The following is a 24,461-nucleotide window of genomic DNA, read 5'->3' on the forward strand; positions in this document are numbered from 1 at the left end:
ACATACAAATCCTAAGATGCATACCGACACCAGACGATCGTCACGCGATCCATGCGATCGAACAAGGCTCTCACATCGTGCAAGTACTTCCGTTTTTCTGCAGCCTGCAGTGCACTAGCACTAGCAGTTCGGTGGCCCAAACCCATGTAGCAACCACCCGTAACAGATCGAAGACGGTGCACGAATAGCCTCGGCTAGAGGCGAACAATTTGGTGTGCAGCAAAAAACGGATCGTGAACAGTCAACAAGCTATCAAACAGCTGAGAGTTTTCGTTGATGTTCTCGTGGTTGGTCAACATTTCGGTTTCGGTTTTTTGGGGGGAACAAGAAACACAACTGGCACAACACATCCGGGACAAACACTGTTAAAAACTACATCACGAGAGTAAGATTGAGAAGAACGGAAAGAAAGGAACTCAAACCACCTTCAACCACAGTATCTCAAGCACAATCCGATCCGATGCAAAAAGAAGAAAAATCAAAAGAGAAAAAAACGGAACGCTTAGCCAGGATAACGGTGTCCCGGTATTGTTGATTGCTGGCGGAACGTGTTGTTGAAGGGCAATGTGTGGTGGTCGGCCGGTGGTAACAAAAACCAAACAAAAATAATGAAAGAAAACTGTAATAATGGTAGCATTAACGTTGCTAGAGAGGGTTGCAGAGCACTAACACCATGGCAGAAACTAAACTAAACGTAGCAAATAAAGTCCAAGTGGAGATAATGGATTTAAGAGAGAATGTTTACAGAAAACGGTATTATTGGTTTGCAGCTATCTTATTAATATATTATTATTTGTTATTTTATGAATGGTATTAATAATTCTTCAAACACTTGGCAACAACAGCTACACGTTTTTTCGTGAGTTTTATTTCGTGTGTTTTGCGTTCACAATGTGTGGTGGGTGGTGGAGTGTGCGTCGTGTTTGAATGCGTATACCTTGCGTGTGTTGGGGTGTGTTGCACTAATCCATAAAAAGAAAACGATCATAACCGCATCACAATCCCAAAAAACACTAGAAACGTAAACAAATGTTTTTTTTTACCAAACACAACAAAGGTGAAAAAAGAGGTAAGTTTTGGCTTTTTTTGGTTGTTGGCTGATGAGGGCCGGGTATAAAACGGGTGTTTTGATAAAAAAGGGAGTATATAGCTGAATATAAACTTGCGCAAATGGGGGGAAATATGATACGAGGCACAGTTAAAAGGGCTATCCAAAAGAAAGAGCAGAAAGAAAAAACACGTTCAATATGTTTTACCATTCCAGAAGTATTTTCACAGTCACGGAGTGTCAAACAAGCCGCATTCACAGAGTAAACATGGTTAGTACCATTGAGTGACTTCGCTTATCAACTAAAACGGAACCAAACTTGCTAGAAAAAACGGTCGCTGATTGGTAAACGGAGTGGAGAACCGAAAGTAACTTATCGTATAATTGAACATTTCCATTTTTTACCAAAGAAAAAAGAAATCAAAAGTTGAAAACACTATCACATCGCCTTTGAATCAGAGTAGGCTGGTCGATGCATCAATAAAAATAATCTAGTTACCATTTTCAGAATAAAGGAAAACGTAAAGTACAACCGAACTTTGACACATTCACAAGAAAAGGGCTAAAAGAAAACCACGCTGCATACAAAGTACACAAACAATGCTGCCTTAATGCACAGTCAAAGTGGAACAACTACCGGAAAGGCGATGATGTTTCGTTTATCGGTTTCAGCTCGCGCGTGATTATAGATTATTTTGCGGGTTTGGTTGCAAATTAAATTTAGCATCGAACAACAAGCTTTTCTCTAGTAGTGCCTGTTATCTCAGTACCATTCATCCACTTCCACTAGATAATCTGAAAAACACATCGAACCTTTACAGTGTTTCATGTACGCACATTTTCATCTAATTGTTATCATCAATATATAGTATCATTTAAAGGCTATTGTAACATGGAACTAACGAATGCGTGAAACTATAAACAAATTTCGAAACAGAACGGAAGGAAATCATGTAGCAAGATGAAATGAAAGAAAAACAATGCGCCATGATGGCATCAAGTAAAGACGGAAGAACTAAAGAGTGTACGAAAATAAACAAACAAACCTATTTTGTTTTAAATGATGAAAGAATAGTGACAATAAGTCGAAAGGATAGAGAGCGAAAGAGAAATAGAAAGAGAAAGAGAGAGAGAAAGAGAATATATGTAGATATTTATTTATATAAAGAAAAATGAAAAAACTTTGTTTTTCATGCACACCTCAATTTTGCGTCCCTCAACCACAGTGCCGTGAAGACGTTCGCGTGCTCGCTCCGCCTCGCTACTATTAGCGAAGGTAACAAACCCGAATCCCTACATGCAAGGACAGAACAAGAAACATGCATTAAAACAGCGTCCGCTCAAAAACAACGTGCAACAAAAAATAGTATTATATATTATCTGTATATATATAATGGTATCATTTATCGTACTGTTTTTCTCTTCTGGTTTGTATGGTTGGTTTCGGTCATTGTTTCGATTGTTCTGGTAGTCGTGAACACTAGGTAAATATGTTGTTTGCTAGGAAGCGGTCATTGGGACGTGGGAAGAGTGAGTGAAGGGCTCGATTTTGGTTACAAACTCCGCAGGGGCTGGATAAAAACGATAAAACGGACACGGTTATTGGACGGGATGTTTCAGCAGGCTTTCAAGTAACTTATGCTGATACCAAGCCAACACGCATGTTGAACTTTGACAGAGGGTGTGTGAGAGAGAAAGAGAGATTGAAAGAGAGAGTTTCCAATCTGTGAAAAACCTCTTCTGCCACACTTTTGCCGTTACAAAACGATAACTGACCTAGACGAACGAAAAGAGAGACAAATTAAACCTTTAACATTTGCACACCGAAAAAGGATGTTGACAATATAATAAACCACAGTGAGTCGTACTGCATAAGCTGCAAAACTGGAATCATGCTTATCTATCAATTACAAACAAACAAAAACGAAGGACAGTTTGGAAACCAATAGCAAATATGCGACACTAAGACTGGTGAGTGTAAAGGAAGCCTCTAAAGTGAAATTTTGTCCCATATTGGTGGACTCATTCTAAAGCTTGTTCGTCTGGAGTAGCGGACCTGGTTGGAATGTGTGTTCTCAAGATGCGTTGCTTTTTGCTTTAAAAGGTTGTACACATTTGCCGGTACATTAGAGCAGAAACCTGATCGCCATGGGCAGCCAAGCCAGCCGAAGCTGATGCGCAACGAGAAAAAGGGAGCGATTAAAACTTTGCCAATATAAGTGGATAGAGTACGTGGACGATTACTGCTAAACGAAGTCGTGGCGAAAGATGCTGTGTCTTCTTTTTAGTTGAGCTAAGAAATGCTTGCCAAGCGCCAAGACAAGCAACCGGAAGCCAAAGACTGTCGATGAAAGAGAATCCGATAGCCTTAATTCTTGGCCTATATAGGAAAAGTTTTGTAAACTAACTACCAAACAATGGTCTTACATCGCTGCTGCTGCTGGCTACACATTTTTTCGCAAAACGTAACAAAAAAACAAGTTCTCCGGTAGAAATGCACACAATTTCAACTGTTGTAAGAACAATGAGGTTAGCAAATCGCGTTGCCATAGATACGGCAGCGACAGCAATTCAGAATGCTAACTATGTTCGTGATCATTAAAGTCACAAACGACACCCTTCAGTTGGTAGCTGTAAAGCGCCGCACATGAACAAATTGCGGAAAATTAATGTCACGATTGTAATAAAACCCTGCCCGTGACAGGTGACACTCCGCGGAAAAAAGCGATTACAGCCACCGGGCGCCGTGCGCTACGGAGGAAAATGGCTAGCGTACGCAAAGTTTAAGAAACATAATCCATCCTGGTTGTATTAAAATGACAAAGCTTCGTGCTCGTGCTATCTCCCTCCAGCGAACAGACCGCCTACCCTGATGAGTGATGGAAATGGATTTTCATCACCCAGTGCGTTCCGTGGCACGGGCGTCGTCGGTTGACGTTCCGTTCCAGGTCACGGTACCAGATCGGGCTGACAAAAAGGGATTAAGCACACTGGCAAGACATGCGCGCCACTTTGAAGCGCGTTTTGCTACATCGGACGCTACGCCGAATCAGAAATTGATCCTTGTCTTAAGACCTTACAACAACATGGCAGCGTTGGCAGCAACGTTGTTTTGCTGGCGATATTTTAAGCTGGCCGGTATTTCTTCCGTGCCCAGGAGAGGCGCTAGATTTTGTTACAGACCAGTGCGTCACAAATCATCCGGAGCTGGTACCGTGGCAGCATCTGGCCGTAGCAAATAAGCTTTCCTTATCGTAGGACCTTACGCTTAGTACATAGAAAGTGAGCAATCTGCAATGCAAAAAGACGTCAATTTAACCGTCGGTTGAGAATTACTGTCGGGAATAAACATGTTCTTTAGATTGATCCACGCTGATCTAAGACTAGGGAATGCTTTACGAAGGAATACTTGCAGTTCCCAAGTCGCACATGCACAAAATACAAAACTAAACCTTCCCCAAGCGTTTGGGAACATAAAACAAAAATGATTCAAATCAAACACATTGTTGTACACATTCCAACCGTGGAGTCCGTCTCTTTTTCACCCTTAGTACTAGTTGGCGAAAGGGGACAGTCCGCATATCCGCAGCGTTCACGGTAATGCTAAAGCAACAAATTAGTAAAAGCCACTAACCACATCCTCTTTAGAAACTATTTTTATTTAAAACATACCAACAAACGGAATTCCTATTTCGATGATCTATGAAAGCGAAAGCAAACCCAGACGAATTGGAAGATGGTGGCTAAATGAGCAAACGATACTAACGGTCAAGGTAACGGTAATGAAAAACAGAGAAGTGGGCAGACAGACAGCATGATACTGACGTAGATTAAAATCATAACCGAACGAAGTACAACAAAACACAAATCGTAAGCAATCATTTCACGATGCTAGGAAAAACGAGAAGACTAGCGTGGAAAGCGTGCCGGAAGATGTTTTCCGGACTGCAGACGAGCATTTTATTTCCGTTTCTCTAAGCAAATCAAGACGAGAGAGAAACAATGAACGCTTTTTGATTGATTACGAGCCGAAACACAACGAAGCGGGAATGTTACACTACGACCACGTTACGGAACTCATCGCAATCCCAAGAATAAAAGGTAAGATTTCTATGTTGCCTGAAGTTTTAGTTCGATTAATTTAATGCTTACAGAACCGATATTAAACAATAGAAAAGCAGCGAATTGGAAACGATTTATGCATGACATGAGCAACCGGTACAGTTAAAGTTTACGAGCCGCAACAACAGTCTAAAACGAGGTAATGAAACAAAAGTGAACGAATGTGTGTAAAGTTATCCTGTGGACTGGTTTCACAAGGTATCACTTGCCTTTACGAAAATGCGGGAAGGGCTAACACTAAGGCACAAACTCAACACCGAGTCCCGTGGGCGGATTATTGCCGGAGGATGAAATCATAATCAATGAAACTAACCTAGAAAAATCAACAACACATTCTACGTCCGGTTGGACGGTGGTACTGAGAATGGTAAAGGTTAAAACAAACAACCGGTCAACATGGGTACACATACAGAACAAGGGAACAGTAAGTTGAGGGATCGAGTAGAAAGTATGGGACGGTTAGCGGTTGGCAGCAACATTACGGAGACGGTGACGGTACGTGAGCAATGTTTCGTGAATGTGTGGACTGCGCGGGAAGTAGGACAGGTGTGTATTTGTCGGAGGACAGCCGTGGGAAGTTTTTCGGGCTCTACAAGACAAAAGATCCATTTTTTATTGCAAATTGTTTTCAAGCGTTGATTGAGTTGATAGACATTATTTATGTTTCCTACAGTAAATTGGTAGATTGATTTGAAAAGAAAATAAAGTCAGACGTTGAAAAGGGATGAAAAGTTTAGTCTTCCTGTCTACGGGGCGTGTATTCGTGATCAATGTCGGGGAATTCTCAACCATAGTGTCACGTTTTGCTTGAGAAATCAGTTCCAACTGTATTCCGTACGTTTCTCGGCCCGGTCCGTTAATGGGATCGTGAAGTACGGCACAGGAAACAGATGGAGCCGATTGTCCCAGCATGATACCATACTCTCTAGCCAGTCATTGTCGTTTGGTTTGGGGCTGTAAGATTTTGTGTGTCTCACGTGAGGAACCCTTTCTACCGCAGTCCTGGGGCCCTATACGGGTAGGGTTTCGTACGTTTCTGTTCCAAAGTAAATCATAAACAAACAGGCACTCAAACGGGTAACACATACCTTGCTGCCTCGCTCATTGAAGATGATCTCCACGTCTAGAATGGTGCCGTATTGCTGTCGGAAAAAAGGAAGGAAAAATAAGTTCCCCGCGAAGGTTTTTTATGTGGAAAGACGTCACAACGTTACTTACGCCAAACATTGATCGCAGATCGGGATCACGAAAGCGGAAGGGTATGTTCGACACGTGTAGTCGCTTGGGTTGAGATTTTGATTCGGCCAGCGCCGTTACAGCGGCCACCGCCGCCGCCACACTCTGCGGCTGTTGTTGCTGACTCACTGGCTGACCATTTAGCTGTTGTTGTTGCTGCTGCTGTTGCTGCTGCTGTTGCTGTTGCTGCTGTAGTTGCACCTGTATCAGTGATGTTTGCTGCTGCTGGTGATGATGTTGAGCGAGTGCTACGGCCGACGCCGACGACGTTACGGTGGGAGGAATGGCCGAGACCACGGTCGTGGTGCCCCCGGGCACAGAGCCAGCTGCCGACACCACCATGCCGGCGGCAGTGACAGCACCGTTCATGTTGCTATTGCTCGTGTTGGCCACATTGCTGCCGCTGGTGCCGCTGCTGTTGCTTATCGAATTGACTGCTGCTGCAATGGCCGCGGAGACGGCGTTACTGGTGCTGTTGTTGCTGCTGTTGTTTACGCCGTTTCCGGCGTCTGTGTTGGCACTTGTTACGTTGGATGCGTCCTCCGATTGCTGCATTAGCTCGGACTGGAGGGTAAAGTAGAGACAAACAGTATTTCCAATCAGTGCTACAGTCAAGAAATGTATTTCAGCAAAATAATTGAATCTCATAAAAACGAATGTACTGTTATGGAGTAATTGATTGAAAACGACCCAAAAAGATAAGAAGCGTGGAATATTGAGTCAATTTCATACGGTAGTTGTACATTTCCTCAATTTTCTACCTTAAATTTCACTTTCCGATATCCGATATCGAACAACGGCAAGTGAATTGCCCAAAGAAGCGAAGATCGCACGAATCGTAGGGTGAACCCATCCGGCGGGCGAACCGTAAAAGGTGCTAAAATTAAATTAAAAATAGTTTCACCTTCTCCCTTTTCGTCGGAAAAACTTGATCTATCGCAATCATTGCCCCGAATGTTGATTGGAAAGGTATCGCATCTGCTACCCTTCGCAAGGGAACCCCCGGGTTAAGCTGGAAAAATATTTCACGTCACATGACATCGAAAATTCAACTGAACCGAGGTAATAAGTGCGAGGGTTCTACAGTAACCGCCGGCAAAGAAGATGTCGGTGTCGGGCACAGGACAGAGTCAGGAATGTTCTCTGCTCCTCTTCAAGTGCTCCCACACGTTTACGGGGGAATTTTTCCTTCAGTCAACATTCTGATTGAACGCTTCTGATTGAATTATATCGGCAGCAGCTCCAGGAATTGTACACACAACGGATTATTGTTCTGTTTGACTCTACGGACACACTGCTTCTCCAATGGCGGGCGGATATCGGGCAGATCGGAATTCCTGCAGGCAACGAACAGTCGTGTCATCGTGTCTTTCTGTTGTATGTTTTCTCACTTTTAAAGTTGATTGCTTCCGAGCTATTTCGACCCCGGGAAAAATAAATACACGCAGACAAACAGTGTGACACTTGAACACATATTTTCGAAAACTGGACACAAAAAGGGCACAAGTGTCAACCGACTCCTCGGTCCGTTCGGTTCTATCTACTCGGCTGGCTGGGCCCGCCACTGCAACGTGACAAATGATCTATGACTTACGTACAGTTATTTCGTACGAGTTCCCCGAGCCCATTGTTAAATTTGTTTTGCTTCGTGGGGCATCGTAACAAATCCTTGTCTGTCGATGCTATGAGCACCTGTGCCTTCGCCTTCGTTCCACAATGAGAATTCATTGCAACGAGGCAGGCAGGTCATAGTGAACTCAAAGTGGAAGCGGAATCGATTTCGATAGCGACACCGGAGCGGGCTTTCTGATTTTTCGTAAATCTCACGAACGAGGGTCACTCGGTAAGGAGAGAACGGGAAAATCATAAATTCCAATTTTGCCCCGAAGAATCGTTCGCTTTCGAAGGGCCAAGATGTAATTTCGAAAAGAGAAGCACGTGCTCCGATACCTTCGATAGTCCAAGGACCTCCCAGTGAGTCGTGCCCAGGAACGGGAAGGATGTAGGTGAACTTTCACACAGCGACACGTGATCGGGATCGCATGCTGTGCACTACATATCTTATCTCACTTCACTTTGGCCAATCCAGTCCCGAAACACTGTAACAGCGTCTTCACCAAGAGTGCCTTACTCCGCGAGTGGACCCGAGAATGGAATATTCATCTACCACGGAGAAACCCCTTTCCGCGTGAAAAGTAGATAAATAACATCTCACCGTGCTCTGGGAGGTGTGCCAAAAATGGTGTGTCATCCCCGGCGGGTCCGGTTCCACCTCAGGTAACTTCGTACCTGTGCCCAAAGCATTCGATACGATAACGTCGGTGGTCGGCCGAAAAGTAGGAGAAAGTGTAAAAGTTTGGCCGTAACGAGCGGCGCCAAGGATACCGGCTTCGATACGGTTGATAAACGGCTGACAGTGAAACATGACCCTTTGAACGACCACCCAGAGACCATACCTGCCACGAAGCAACCACCACCAGACGGAGCGCCACAATTTGTTGGTTGTTAGTTCATTAAAAGTGGAAATACTCATGCAAAAAAAGTGAAACAAAAAACACTTCCCTTGCGCGTAATCGATATGACGGAAGTTGGCCACAAAAAATACACCACGACGTGATACCCACTAGTATTGACGAAGGCTCCCGGGTTTTATTAGTTTGGCAAACTCTTACGCTAAAGCGGGAGGGTGCGATTGAAACAAATCTTTGCAAAGATTTGCTCGAGAAAAAATGGGCGAAAAATCCGCAACCAGCAATCCGCACACAGCAATTGCAAGTTTAACGAGCCAAAAATAAACAAACGCGGAAACTTTGGACCGGAAGCCGGCTCGGGCGCGCGCCGTATGGCTCATTATGCAAGGCCCGCGGCCGAGAAGCTGCGGGCATCGTTAGTAACGTGGCGTGGCGTAAAAATTTGCATCGCACCCACAAGTGGGGACGGAACTCGGAGGAAGAGAAAAAAAATCTTCTGGAAAATGGTTACTTTTTTCCTGTAGGCCACACTACTATCATTTGCGACTATCTTGCGACAGCCGAAAGGACACACTGGGGAACTGTGTCTGTGCGCTTACACATTACAAATTTATTTCAACTTTGCAATTCTTCCATGAACGAGAGGCAAAAAGAAACAAAGTTCCAGACTTATTTCCATCTCTTCGACCCTGGTGCTGTTCTGGTCGATACGGGGGATTTAGCGTGGTGAGCTTTGAGAGCCGTCCCGTGCCCCAGATTTTTCGATTCTGCTTCGGAACCGCTCCGCGCCACATCGGCAATGTTAGTGTTGCTTATGTAAAATTCTATAACTTTGTTGTTTATTCGCTTTGCGTTGTTAAATCATGCCCCTTTTGTTTTATATAAGCCTCACTTCAGCACAGCAAGCCTTGAGGGCGCGGCGAGTGTTGTGGTGTTAAAATATGTAACGTCTTCACAAGATTTCCTTAGAAGGCTGTGAGTGGCCACGGAACAGGACGATTTAAATCCTGCAGCGCGTACAGCGAACTTGTTTTGCATTCCGCTGGACTTCCGGGAATCGACTTTCGTTTCCGTGCCGCCGAGTGTCCGGTGCCAGAGTGTCCAGTCGATAGGTACAGCAACTTGGTCCGGAAGAAGCTGCTGTGCAACGGGAAAAAGTGCAACTATTTTCTTTCTTTCACTTTATCGTGATTTCCTGTCCCACTCTCTCGGGCGAACACAAGAAAGTGCAGGTATGACGGACGCAGCAGGCCATAACGAAACACTTGCTCCTTTTCACCGTTTCGCATTTTCTTTCACCGTTCGGATCTGTAATCTAAGTCCGCGCAGTTACGATGAGTTATGGGCAAAGTTTTCGCTTACCATTTACTTTATTTCGCTTGCCACCGCTACGCTACCGTGCGGCCGCAAAGATGAAGATGCACTTTTTGCAGCGTCCCGACAAAAGGCGGTACCACCCCGGTTTTATAATGCGAAAAAATGACCCAAAGGAAAGATCTGCCGCGCTAAGGTGATTTGAATTGCTACTCTCCCGCTGCTTCTCTCAGGAAGTTTTGCACTTTTCCGCATTCATATTTATAGCAATCCGGGTCGGTCGGTCGGTCGGTCAGTGGAAGATTGTCGCGGATCGAAGAGAGTTCAATAAGAAATGTGGTCCAAAGGTACTAGTGACTGAAAGGTGAGCCTGGCGCTGTGTGGCACTGTGTGCGATGGCGAGAAAATGGGAGTATGATAAATGCGCTTAACGGCCGAACGAACGAAATGGGACCAGCACTCGCACTCGGTGACAACGAGCGATGGTGGCAGAGTGCAAAACGGAAGCCACCGATCGGGGGGCTTTCGCGCAGGATAAAGCGGTAAAGAAAGATTTATGGAAGATCCCACCGGTGAGCGAGCGGAGACGCTGTGAAGCAATTTATGTGGGGTGCCATTCGGTTGCACAATATGGTGCGCGGTGTGCAACAGGATTTAGATAAGTTATTCACGAACCAAGGGAAGGGACATGAATATTTTTCTCATAACCGGAAAGTTATGCACATGCAATATGGGTGACCAGGATTACGTTCGTAACAGATGCGCTCCAGTGACTTCACATATGGTGGGAATGATGTTTGAAATTGTGATTTGATTTCGGTGAGCCAATTGTTTCAACACACACGGCCCTTGGCTCGGTCGGTTCATACGCTTCAAGTCTTTGTAGCGTTGCTGTTCCGGGGATGCGTTTTTATCATTCGAAAGCTTTGTGAGTCGCAAACTTCATAATTGGCGAGCGAATAAAACCTGCGCCTGTCGTAATGGTCCAATTTCAAGGACTGTTGGGCCACCATGTATAAAAGTTGATGGTGGTAGAAAATGTTATTATTCTTTTCCTTTTGTTTACTTTTTTCAGTTCCATTTCTCCGCAGCAAAGACCCTCGTGTCTCATCTGATGTGAAGCATCGTTGATGCGAAAGCGAAGGTAAATACTCTTAATGCCATTGTTATCTTCCGTCGTCGGAACTGTGGCTCCATGCGCGCGAGTGTATGTATGGCGCAATTCCATTGAGACGTTTCCCGTTTACTACCACCGCGCACCGCGGTCGTTAATGTAACCATTAAAATGGCGCCCATATAAAACCGGGCCGCAATGGAGACGCATGGTGCCCCACTCGAGAGGCATCGTGGGTTTTAACCGTTATCGAGAGTACGCTCGACGGCTCAAGTAAATTGGGATTTCCTACGAAACGCGGCTGTCGAAATGTGTCTTAATGCCCTGTAGACATGTGGCCGAGTGCAGCTTTTCGATTGTTCAACAGCAAATTCGTGCGTTAGTTAACAAAAGCGCCTTCGGATGGATTATTGGCTGAGAAAACGATGCACTTACGCACCCGAAGCCTAAATAAACAGTTATCGTTCCGATCCGATTGATGAAATTTCTCCTTTTTTCATTCGAGTCAGTGTGTTACGGACATTTCTCCGTGTGGTCTGTACCCGGAACACCGGTTGGCTTATCTGGGAATTTGGAAAATTGCCCGACTGCCAATGACAGTTTTCGCGCTTATTGTTATTCACAAAAAGAAGTGAAGAGGAAAATGCATATTCAGCACAGCACTTACGGAGGAATGGAAATTCGATTTTAATTTCAGCACATGTCAGCGCCAATCCGATACAACCTGCCCGATAGGATCGAAGTGCGAAGTTTGTGAAATTCTTAACCGAGTGGACAGACAACGAGTCATTTTTCCGCGCCGATAGCTACACTGAACATGACACTTGTTACACTCTGGCCTCGACCCCCGGCCCCGAGAGGTGTCACAAAACTCGTTTTCGAACGCCCATCGAACTGCCAAGAGAGGCAAGAGGCCAATGATGCTTACGTCGATACGATTTATGTTTCGCTCGTTCAAATGGACGCTGAACACAACATTAAATCGTGATAAACGTTTCTCATCACCACCGCGGGTGTGTCGCAAAACATTTGTGGCACGAGTTAATTGAAGCACAGCGGGGGGAGCTAAATGAATCCTTCTCCTGCGACGAATCGGTGCTGTTTGTTAATGTTCGGTGAAATGGTAAATTGTAATTTCCCGTTCCTTCGCTCGAGAACTGAGCAACGACTGCGATATACTGACGGTGTGATACGACCACACGAGTTCGTCGAGCAGAATGTATTCATTTGCCATTCGGTCGTAATAGGATTAATTCAAGATCTGTTGAGATCCATTGCTGGGTGAGCTTGCGCCACAAAGTTGAGCTCCACAAGCGCCGAGGCTGGTGTTTCGGTTTTGTAGAAAATTTCCCGAGTACGATCGAAGGACCGTATCAAAACATTCTGCTTCATGATGAATCAATCATACGAGAAGCATAATCAAATTTATGTTATGTTTAGTCACAACCACCAGCTCTCTAATTGGCCCCCACTGTCGTTTCAAAGTTGTGGAAAATGAAACAGTGTTCCATCTCCGGCAGACAGGAACAGAAATGCCGCGTGAATGATGGAACAATCTGGCGCACTATAGCCTCGAGGTACCAATAACGGTAACCGGAATGAGTTCACGATGAGCAAAATTACAAGACTTTCCACTTAACCTGCCCAACGTCGGGCTAGTTTTCTTCCATTTGTATCCATTAAAAATTATGATCCCATTTCACCGCGTGCGGTCTTGAGGTCATCTTAGTCCGGAAGGAAGATATACCGGGCTAAATGGTTCAGCCTTCCCCCCCTCGACTGAACCACGAGTGCTTTGCAGGCCACAAACTCACTTACCGTCTGACAGATAACAGTTACCGCGAAGATTTATGTCACCCGGAGTTCCCGGTACCGAATCCCGGTCTACCTGCGGAAGAAAATCTCCAGAAAAAATCCCAATTGGTCTCATTAGGAGAGCATTTTCGCTTCCGCGAAACGTTCGCGCCCTGTTCGGTAAATATCGTGGCATAGATTTTAATTCCAGTTTAAAGCCGGGACCTGTTGTTGGTGTTGAGAGCGCGAAAAACGGACCGACTTGAAACGATGTATGTGAAAATGAACCACTGGTGTTTCGTTCGTAGAGCAGGCATAACTTTTTGCATTTCCCGGAATTGCTTTTGTCCACTTGCTGGCCCGGGATTGGTTGTTGCTAGTGGAAAGGTTAAGTGTACCAGGGAACACATCGTAACCACCATTATTCACCGCTCGTGAAGAACGTTGAACAGAGAGCACTCCAGCAGCATGCATCGAGCGTGGGTCGCGAATGACGCGACCTAGTTCTGGAGGCAGCAAAACGCTCATTATTTTGAGCGTGGGTTGGCCACCCGTGTTTTTTTTTCTTCATTCGGAGAAGGGTTTGATGAAGGTCTACACCATTAGAATCACAGCGCACTCACGTGGCGAGAGGTCGAGGTTCCCGGAATGAATCCCGACCGGAATACCTCTCCGGTATTCGAAGCGAGCGTTTGAATGGAGCGCTCCCCCGGATGTAGGCGCCCGGAAGAATCCCAAACGATTCCGGTGTGGCCACGTCGGTCGGTCGGTCGTCGGGCCACAGTTAATGTACGACGGACAATCGCATCTTGCTGCGGCGCTGCCACACGAATGGGTGATGCTGGATAGAAGCAGGAAGGTGAACCCCGGTGAACGAGAACACTAAATTGCTTTCTCAACCACTAATGCATGGCCGGTGGATTTTTTCTTTCCCCCCGGAGCCACTGGAATGAAGGCTATTAGCATGACAATCGACCGGGCTAGTTCCGGTTTTCTCTTTTCACTCGACAGCGGCGTCAGTTACGGAAAGCTGTATCGCTTTGGCTTGGGTTTGAAACCGGAAACCATTTGAGGAAGGAGGAAAAATGGTCGCCATCCGAAGGTCTTAAAGACATCCGAGAGCCATACTACCCCCGGAATAGAGCAGTTTTTATAAACCAGATATAAGTTGAGCACTTTAAGTAAGTTTAGTGGAGCAAATCCTAAAACGCCAGAAAGCACCGAGTGCAGCGAGTGTTGTTAATCGCCGTGTACTCCAAATCTCGTACGGATCGTGACCAATCAGCAGACTGAATCGATGACAAGCGATGTGCGATTTGATGATGGTGATTTGGAAGCAATAAATCAGCAAGCACTGCACAATGATGCACTTTTGCGCGCGCGGCGTTAGTTTGGTGAGTCGTTTGTCGGAGCGGGACCTCGGGATGATAAATGCCCGTAGCAATCGCTGTACTTTGTTCCGACCCGGTCCGGTCCGTTTCAGAGTCGGCAGAGATAAGCGTGTTAGGGGACTGTGATTGACATTGCCAAACACACCCATTAGGGGACGGTGATGCAGTCCTTCAAAAGTCACTAGGGTCTGCAGAAGCGAAAAGTTTGCTCAAAAGTGGTCCGTTTGTGATTGGTGTCGAGGAAAACTCTTCGGAGCAGAGAGAGAAAACAAGAGAAATTGCACACTGCCAGAAAAGCGACACCTTTGCCGATCATGGTACGAATACGAATTGCAAGAGCAAGCAAAATATAGTGAAAGCCATGAGTGAGATAGTTTGTACGAGTTCAGCAGAAAAAGAAATAACGTTCACACCGCAGTCCTGGTAAATGGCTGGTAATACTCGTTGCTGAGTATGTGACTCTGACTTTGCTTCCAAAATGGCTCTTCACGATATGTCCGTTACCATGGTAATCACGTTCGTGGCTGAAGAAGTGATGACAGGAATCACGTCGAACAAATGTCACTTTGTTCAATGCTCGGGCTCGGGGAGTGGTGGAGAAAATGCTGAAACATGCTTTATCCTTGATTACGCTGCGATGGTTGCAAAAAGTGGGCGATTTCGCGAAAACAGTTGTGGTCGCAATCAAGCTTTCTGTACTTACTATAATTAGAGTTTCAATTACTGGCATTCTGTTGTACTTTTTCTCAACCTCACCAACGCCGTAGCCGCCGTCATATTTCATCCAAAGCCACCAAAGCGTAACGCAATTGCACAGACCCGAGACGACCCGGGGCCGAGTTTTTAACCGTTCCCGGAATCGAGCTGCCCAGTGTATTGCATTATCGTGGCACTAATTAAAAATGTCCTCGTTAAAAAGTGCGCTTTTTCCATGGCTCCATCAGCTCAGGATCATCAGCAGCGCCGCCATCGTTTGCTTCCATTCGTTTACAGTGGCCCCCGTTATTGGAGTTTTTCCCCCCGTTTTCAGCCCATGGCCAGAGGCAACCCGAGCCAGTAGTGTAACGTTTCTCGACCGGTCGGCTCTCGCTGTGGCCTGCTTTCCGTTCAGCACCGTGCAGTACGTAACTTTATTCTCCATTGCACTTCAACACCAGCAGCATTTAGGAGATTTAGGTTACCACACTGCTTGGGATGCTTTTGTCGTTAAAATTAAAATTAGATTCAATTGTCGTTTTTGCCTTTCTCAGAGGCAGAGGCAGAAAGTAAGTAAACGCTTTCACCGTGCGACGGAATCGCTGGAGGCCACATACTTTATCATGTGCAGAGGCGGCACAAAGCAACGGACGCTACGGGCCATTACTTATTGTTTCTATAATTGGAATGACTGTCGGTCGGCGCTTTTCATCGTCGTTGTACACAATACGATTGTGTTTTTACCAAAGTTACTAACCAAAATAGCTCTATTTTCAAGTGCTTTGAAAGTTTGATGGAAAACATCATTGCAAACAGAGTCATTCATTCGTAAATAATTGCAATCTGTGTTCCATTTTTCACCAACAGCAATGTAAGGGAATCGAAATCGATCTCAAGTTGTTGAGGTCTCACTATGGAAGGACCCCAAAGCGAGACGGTTTCTCTTTCCTGCCCAGTCTAATTAAAAAATCGACCATCGTTAGTTTCCACTTCTTTCAGATTTCCTTTAGGATTTTTGTCCCACTTCCCCAATACTGAACCATCTATTCAGTTCCACAACAAAGGCCAATCCCCTAATGACCTGCAACAATGGTGATGAGGAGGAAAACTCGGATCCCAGAAGAAAGTAATTCGTCATCTGTTATTTCCATCACAAGTATTTTCGACAGCCAGGCAACGGTTCGTTTTGTTGTTTTTCTGCAATCTCAGTCCGGAATCCATTTGGGCCGCCCCCGATGGCGACTCTATTCCGGTTCGATCTCAAATGATTTCCTCCACGAGGAGGAAAGAACTAGATCGGAGCACACAGCATGACAGCACGAGCGACAAGGCGCCTCCATCGGGGGGCGGATGACGGGACAGAAACGCGGATGTCCACGGGACGGACTGTGGCGTAGAAATAAATCGCAACCGAAAAATAAGAAGACATACACGCGCAACGCTTGCAATGAAGAATGTTGGGCCACACCGCAAACAACACGGCGAGCTGCTTTTCCGCTACGGACGAGCAGAAATCAATCAACAAGATCTATCATTCACTTGCCACGCTTCTGCCCCTCCCCACCGCGTGGCCAACCGCGGCTAATTAGGCGAGTGACAGATTTCGGGAGCCGGAAAACTTCTGGTGGCGCGAAGCTATGCTGTGACACATTTTCCACCAACGCCAGGCCAGCGACCGCGGTTGGAAAACTGCAATAAGTCAGCGTTTCCCTCGAGCGGTGAATAAATTAGCGGAATGTAAAAGTATCATCCCGTCAGAGCGCCAGTAAGGCTACCTCCCAAATTGCTCCCAACCCCGAAAGACATTTGGGAGAGCCAATGACATTTTGCACAGTCCGAAAAAATGATTGGTTTGGCAGCCGGCCAAAACCGGAGGACGGAATTGGATGCCGCCGGTGGTGGTCATAGAGGTGGAAAATTTTCGGTGGTTCCGTTGTGTAATAAATCCCGGTTTCCAGGCGCCACGATTCTGCTTCTTGCCGGAACCGTGGTGGGAACCGTCAGACGGTCGGAAATATATCAAATAGTTGCCCGGTTGGCCCAGAATGGTGTCGCCGGTGGTTGAGTTTCCTTCGTCACTCCGTTTTTAAAGTCCACAGTGCGCGTACAAACTTTGAAACTAAATACTGTCTGGCACTTAGTAAATGAAAGGGAGACAGTTTGTTTGGAAATCATTACAGCACACCGTCGGTGGCGGTTATTGCGTCAACCACAAAATCAACCACGTTTCTCTTCCACTCACGCAAAGAAGACGCAAAAATTCGATAGGCAAATCGTGAGACTGTGTCCAGCTGGCCAACAAATTGATGGCCGATTCGAAGCGAATATGATCCATTTTTCTTTTCCACCGCAAAAAACGTGCTTTGTCGATAGCGTTGCTTCATCACAATCGGGATAACTCAAGCATGGGTTGAGTGATCAATTTTGAGGATGATGGTATATGGTTTTTTGCCCATTTCGGACTGTCTTCGGGCTAAGATAAAGGTGCGGCCATTACCAACCCTCTTCATCTCTGCCAGCGATCGTGATTGGTCAATATTGTGGCATCTTTGCCATTGTGTTCCCCCGTCTTCGATTATCCCTTTTGAATATGCAAAAGAGAGACATAACCTCGACCCCTCGCATCTGTTTGACTGTGCAGGGCGCGTTAATGGGATATCGTTGTCACTGGGACCCCACGCGGAAGATTGACAGGTTTGTTTTGCCTACGCGCAGAAGTATGACAAATGAATACGGACACACTGGCAGGTTTCCATTAAGATCGAAACGAAACTTTACCTATTTCGATGGCCGCCTGCGCATGAAATGACCAAAAGCTTTGTCTGCCAGGGGCCAGGGATTTGATCTGGCAAGAGGATGCCGCACAATATATTTTCCTTCGTGGTACATGTTCTCGGGATATGTGTGTCACAATAGGAACTGTCGTTTGTGCCGAGCGCATGGACGACAGACATTAATTTGCATCCATTTTTTCCAGAATTTTCTCATCCTTAGAGATTGAGAGCAGGGCCGCCAGTCAGGCCACGGGGAGATGCAGGACACAATTTGCATATTTCATTCCATCATGTTTGCTCTCGGGGGACTCTCGGCTCGCCTATTTGGCTGATGAATGTCCGTTGATTATGTGGGACAACGGCAGCCATCCGTTCGCCTCTGGTTCGCCATCGCAGCCAACACAACACATTCGGAGAGAAAATTATGTAGGCCATGGCTCTTTTATTGTCGAAAAATGGTCGACGCCTACTTCGCCCGAATGTGTGCTTTCCCCGGCCCCATTTGCCCACCGCCTACTGTTGTGTTAAGAACGGTGGCGCGGCCACCATTTCTTTGTAAGGCAACTTTATATTGCCAAAGTTTAAATCTGTTCCCATAAAGCCTTGGTGGTGGTGGTGGTGTGGAACGCTGTGGCATAAAAAAGTAGATTGTTTCACGAGCGGCCCGGCAGGTGCAGGTGGCTGGGCGGCGGATCTGTGACCTCACCAGGAAATAAATTAGATTCGAAGCATCTTAAGCCGGGCCAGGCAAACCAATTTGCATTCCGTGTGACAGGTTCTCTTTGCACGCTCTCTCGCTCTGCCTCGCCCACTCTATTGTCACTCCATTGTTCGTGGCCCGAAAATTACATGGCCACGGCCAAATTAACAATCTGTCAAAAGTTGCCAGCACGGGGAATTACTGCGGCTGCGGCAAAGGTCTACGGAATAAAAAGCTCTACTCACAATGCTAACAGTCTGTGGTTCATTTCCCTTCGCCATGGAACCGCCGCCAGTTCCCGTGCCACCGTTACCGGTGGGGCTTCCAATGCCGCCGTTGCTGTTCGCGCCACTGCAGCCGTTGGTGGAGGCGCCTGGTGAGCCACCGTTGGCGCTCATGGCTGCGGCGGCCGCGGCTGCCGTGGCCGCAGCCATCCCGGCTGCGGCAGCCACGGCGGCTCCATTGGTGACCCCCGCGCCACTGACCAGCGTCGAGGGCAGTGACAGGGGCATCGAGACCGGTATCGACGTAGCTGGTGGGGCACCCAATACTGACTGCGGGCTAAATTGACTCACGGACTGGAACGAAGACAAGAAAAAAGTGTGTAAAAGTAAAGTTCGATAACACGACCCTTTCCACATAAGCTGCGATGTTCACTCACATTTCGCAACGATTGCGTCTGTGCGGCGGCGTTGAGCTGTGCTGCGGCGGCCGCAGCTGCGGCGACGGCTGCGTGCTGCTGGTGGTTGAGCTGTTCCTGCTGTTGCTTGAGCGTGCTGAGGGAATGCTGGTCCAGGCCCACTGCTCCGCCGCCTCCACCGCCGCCGCCAGCACTGCCACCGCCACCCGGTCCGCTGGATCCCTTGACAACCTGCACCGACAGGCTGTCTGTGCTAACGGACTGTGCGGCACCGGGCGGGAACGCGGGAGTGCCCGGAAACGGTCCCATCCCCTGGACCATCTGCTGCGGGAGTCCAAGTGCCACCGAGAGAGAGAGAGAGAGAGAGAGAGAGAGAGAGAGAAAGAGAGAGAGGAAGAAAGAAAGCACAAAAACCCGAAACAGAAAATTAAAATTCAGTTTAAATCGTTCACCGACTAGAATGTAGATTCCTCGGCCCCCGACTGGCGGAAGGGGCCGGAGAACGGCGCATATCATTAGCAAGCGAGGGTTGGCACATTTGTGCATACCATTTTCATAGTAATGACCCGCACACCGTACTCTAACGAGTACACCGGGTTTGATGCCTAAACCGGTTGAACTTCCGCCACGGGTGCACCGGTGGATGTAGGGGGCTCTTTTTGAACGGATTGAGACCTAGGCCTGACTGCCCCAGCTGTCGGCTGGGGTCCGGTGGCCAGCAGAATAAATGTTTCAAAACAACCCCTGGATCCTGGCAGAAAAGAACGGTGGCCGGCGCTCTGCTCTGTGTTCCTTCCAAGATTCCACAGAACACACACGGGTTCAATGTTGAGGCTCTAAGTCTATGTTGTCCCACAGATGGCCAGCACACAAAGCAGTACTTTCCAAACACCTGAACGCTCATAAAAATGGACTATGCAACAGCAAAGACAACCTCTAACCGTCCCTGGAGGCGCACCAGGGACTTTGTGAGAACACAGTCCTCAGGTCCTCAGGTCCTCTGGCCGGTCGCACCGGCACAGAGGCAGCAGATTGTTTGTTTGGTTTGCTTCTAATGTTGCCCCATGAATCGGAGTTCACAACTCACTCTCGGCACCGTCCGTTCACCCATCAGCAAGTGAGCAAGCGTCCTGGGACCGGAAGCCGTCCTGAGGCGCATTATAGAGCAAGTAGAGCGGCGAACGTACGACTATTGTTTCAGTTGCAGTTTGCTTTTTTTGCCGGCCGGACTGGAAACATAACTAGTATCTTCGCATAAACGAGTGGATGCTCATCGATAAAAAGATAAAATTACCGTTGATTGTGGCCGGGCAGATCGGACATTGCGGTTGCGGTCCCTGGAGACCCGGAAGGCTCCACAACCGTCCGACCGACCGACCGACCGATGCGATGCGACTGTGTTTCATAAAAGCACAATTGAGTTGTGGTCGAAAGAGGATGAGGATGAATGTTCGCGTTCGGGACGGCCCCGGCGACGGTGCTGGCATTCTTCAGGCAGACGAAAATGATATCCCTGCAGACGACCGCTCACAGTTAGAACAACAAAACCAATCCTTTCAAACGGACACCCCTCGACGTTGGACGGATAATCGAAACTACAGTTTGTGCGAACCTGAAACAACAAACTTCAGGTCAGGTGGCAAGAAGTTTTGGCCACGTTTCGATGAATGGTCCCACACATCGGAGGGGCATTAGAACACCCTTATCTGGCGACGATGCCAGAACACACCACTGATAGTAATGTTTTCATCAAAATGAAGGAAATACTAGGCCGATCTGTTGTTTATGTTTCGGTGGTGGGTGCAATCAAAAACACGCTTATCGGGGCCAATGTTGTTGTAGTTTATGGCTATGCGAACGGCCGGAAGTTATTTCCACTTAGGGTTCCCGATTGTGGACCGGGTGTGGACAGTCAATCGCATCGTTCAGAAACAACATCGCCCAAGTTCTGTGTGGAAGCGATTAATATAAAATTTAATTGACCAACTCAGGGCCAGTGTGGGGGAAAAGTGCGGGGACGATCCCACCGGACGGTAAACGGGCCGACAGCGATGCCCAATTACAGATTAGTGTCCTTTCGACAGTTTGCTAAACCAATGAAGCCAACGAAACCGAAGCTTTTCGGTCGGTCGCTTTCAATTCCGAGTGCCAGATGTTTGCTGAACCGGATGGCCAGCGTGCCATTTAATGGTGAATGTAATTCCTCGAAAAGCGTAAAATCCCTGATCAAAGAGCGAATCGTCGCCGGGTCGGGCCTGGCCAACGCTAGTTGGCTAGCTTTAAGCCGTTCCCTTCTATCAACGTTTTGTGCCGTGCCCGAGAGCACTTCCTGCCGAGGGTTCGGGGTCCGGAAAATGCTGACCGAACGGCGTCACTTTCTTCTACAGCCCTGCAGCAGACCAGCCTGCTGGGCTGGTCTGCGACTAAGCTACTGAAGACACTTTTAATCCCTTCGCGGGGAGTGGCACGAGAGTGCACATTCTGTTTGTAAATGACCGCTGGCCGTTTTGTTCTAGATCTGCCCTTCTTACCCAGCGTTCGATTGCGGGACAGAAGTCTCGTAACCCGACTGCAACGCTTTCGGCATTCCACTGCCCATCTTCAAACATCCGGAAATTGGAAATTAGTGGACCCAATCAAACCGAAAACAAAGCAAGAGACAGGAGTTTGCCGCAGCACTCGGGGACAATTACTAATCGGGGGTAAATTTCCGGTCTTCATCGAAGAAGGCCTTGAAGGTCTTTCGAAATCCTGATTTTCAAACTCCCCTGGTAATAGGACACAGTATTTCTCGTGCGAAGGTAGACGCCCAGGTTTAGAGGTAACCCACGGCTCTCGGCGTCTAGGAAGGTAATCGGAAGACCGCCCGAAGACCATGTTTTTTTTCCCTTTAGACCCTAAATGAAAGTTTTTCGCCAGAAAGAAGCGACTCATTAGAAACAGCAATTTATTGTGACCTTTTCTTCTGCAAAAGGTAAAGTGTCCTATCAGTTGAGTTGAGTTTGCGATTCTGGGAACCTCGGGAAAACGCCTCGGGAAAGTTTTTGCAAGGTAATGGGGAAAAGGATGTGACTCTAGGTGGTCATGTCACTCTTTGTGGTTTTACTCGGAGCAGAGTTTCGTTAAAGATGAGAGAACCCACGCCAGCCACCGTAAATAAAATCTCAATAAAAACTATGCCATCATCAGCTTGAAATGGATGACCAAGGATGACCCACAGTATACCTAAATCGGTTCCACTCACACGGAGGAGCTAGTTCCTCGTCCATGCCGTAGTTGAAAATGCAACGAAGAACCCACTCTCACATAATGGCAAATAACAATCCATTAATGAGCCAACGGGCACCGGAGAGCAATACGAAACCACAATCTTTTAATCATCATGTACCGCTCGCCATGAGCCGGAGAAGCGGTAATTGCATAACTAAACCCATTTCATAGAACCCATTCCGTAATCCGTTTGGATGCATAAACATCAATGCAGTGCAGGAAACAGAAACTTTTCCAACCTCCCTGAGCTTCCCATTTAGCAATCATCAGGAGCGCTGGGCCCCGTTGATTATCCCGGAAGGTGGTCGGGCGGTGCATACCAGGGCGGGTAGTCGCCCCCAGCGCACAAAACTAGGCCACTAACTATCTCTTAAACATACGACACCATCACAGCACTCACGCCACGCCGGTTTGCAATCTCTTCCTGTAGATTCTCTAGATGAAATTATGGCCATGGTACGTCGGCCCACGCTGATAACATCTTGCACGGCACACGTATACCCGCCGCCAGTACTACTATTTGCCAATTACTTCAAACCAGCACCACCGTGTCCCATCATCAGGATGGAGCGGGCCCATAAACAACGGCTGCCTCGAACCAATAGAGGCTGGGTTCGGCACCAATTCCAGGCCGCTTTCCCGCAGGATGCATAACGATGTGCTCGATAAACAACTATCAAATGAGATCCGATGTGGAGTGGCGGCCAGGAGCGCGTGGGCTACATTTGGCACATGCGTGATGGGCGATCGGTGGTCGATAGTTGGGAAAACTAAAAAACCCGGACAGCTTCCCGACCGTGCGGTCGGTGTTTTAGGAGAGAGAGAGAGCTCAAGGACAAGCCCGAGCACGGGGCGCACTTTCGTTGATGAAAATTCATGGATGCCACACCGGTGCCCGCGTGGCCGGAGGTCGGGTATGCTAAACGGATGATGATAAATTTCCACAAAAGAGTGACATTGCGACCCGGGTTGTTACGTGCCAAACGGGCAGGCATGTTTGGCGAACATTGTCAGCATGCCTCGGATCCGGCCGGCCAAAGCCGGTCGGTCGGTCGGCGTGTGACTGGGATAATAACGGGACGACTTGCACCTTCTGATGTTCGATACTCGGAAGTGGCCTTTTCATCTCGGACAGGACCGGAGCGTAGCCGTGTCGCGCGAGGATTCTGCTCCCGTATTCATTCGATTTACGTAAATAGGACCCCCGGGCGGTGGCCGGGCGCTGTGCGTTCCAGCACCGAGCACACCGAGCGACCGGTGTGCCGGTGTGGCTCCGAACTATTTTCGGAATGTCGCGTCCGGAAGACAAAGTTCCGACCGATTGCAAAGAACTCGAGCATCCGGCGCTTGTCAAACCGGACGACTTCATTCCCGAGGAGCTGTCCGTCCGCCGGTGTTCGGTCCTTTCACAAACAAGGACGTGTAGGATGTATTTCCAGACAAATTCCAACAAAACTGGCCGGCCCGATCCGGCCGGGATCTGTTTTCGCACGTCGCAAATACCGCGCGCGCGAACGGTAGACGCGAACCCGTGTTGTTTGATTAATCGATGTTTGGCCCGAGTTTTAACCGCGCTGCCTAACCGGGCTCGCGCGGGCATCTGTCGGCCCCGGGTTTTTATGACTTTCGGTGCTTTCGGTGGCGTCGGGGCCAAGAAGTTGGATTGTAAAATGAGGCGCAAATAAGGACGTTGTTATTACCGGGAGCGCTTTAGGGCCCAGGGGCGACGTAGTGAGTAACGGCAGCAGAAACAGAAACAACACGTTGGCACTTTGCAAACGCTGGCCCCACCATCAGGCCGACACCAAACGAGGGTAGACAGAACAAAGTTAAGATATTCCGGGCGAGTGCGGTCACAGCAACGGGCACGGAGCGTGGGTCCTTGTCATGA

At 47.7% G+C, this 24,461-nt stretch overlaps 1 protein-coding gene across 1 annotated transcript in view; it reads right to left on the reverse strand.

Moving 5' to 3' along the window:
- Window positions 1–24,461, reverse strand: part of LOC131215991 (ankyrin repeat and KH domain-containing protein mask) — a 128,968-nt gene that overhangs the window by 30,116 nt on the left and 74,391 nt on the right. Inside the window, exons 2-6 of the mRNA XM_058210387.1 lie at window positions 19,322–19,624; window positions 18,906–19,238; window positions 6,389–6,970; window positions 6,259–6,312; window positions 2,249–2,341 (exon numbers count right to left, since the gene is read on the reverse strand). Coding sequence (XP_058066370.1) covers window positions 2,249–2,341; window positions 6,259–6,312; window positions 6,389–6,970; window positions 18,906–19,238; window positions 19,322–19,624 — 1,365 coding nt within the window. The remainder of the gene's footprint in view (window positions 1–2,248; window positions 2,342–6,258; window positions 6,313–6,388; window positions 6,971–18,905; window positions 19,239–19,321; window positions 19,625–24,461) is intronic.

This window comes from Anopheles bellator, chromosome 1, assembly GCF_943735745.2.
Source record: "Anopheles bellator chromosome 1, idAnoBellAS_SP24_06.2, whole genome shotgun sequence".
Classification (NCBI taxonomy): Eukaryota; Metazoa; Arthropoda; class Insecta; order Diptera; family Culicidae; genus Anopheles; species Anopheles bellator.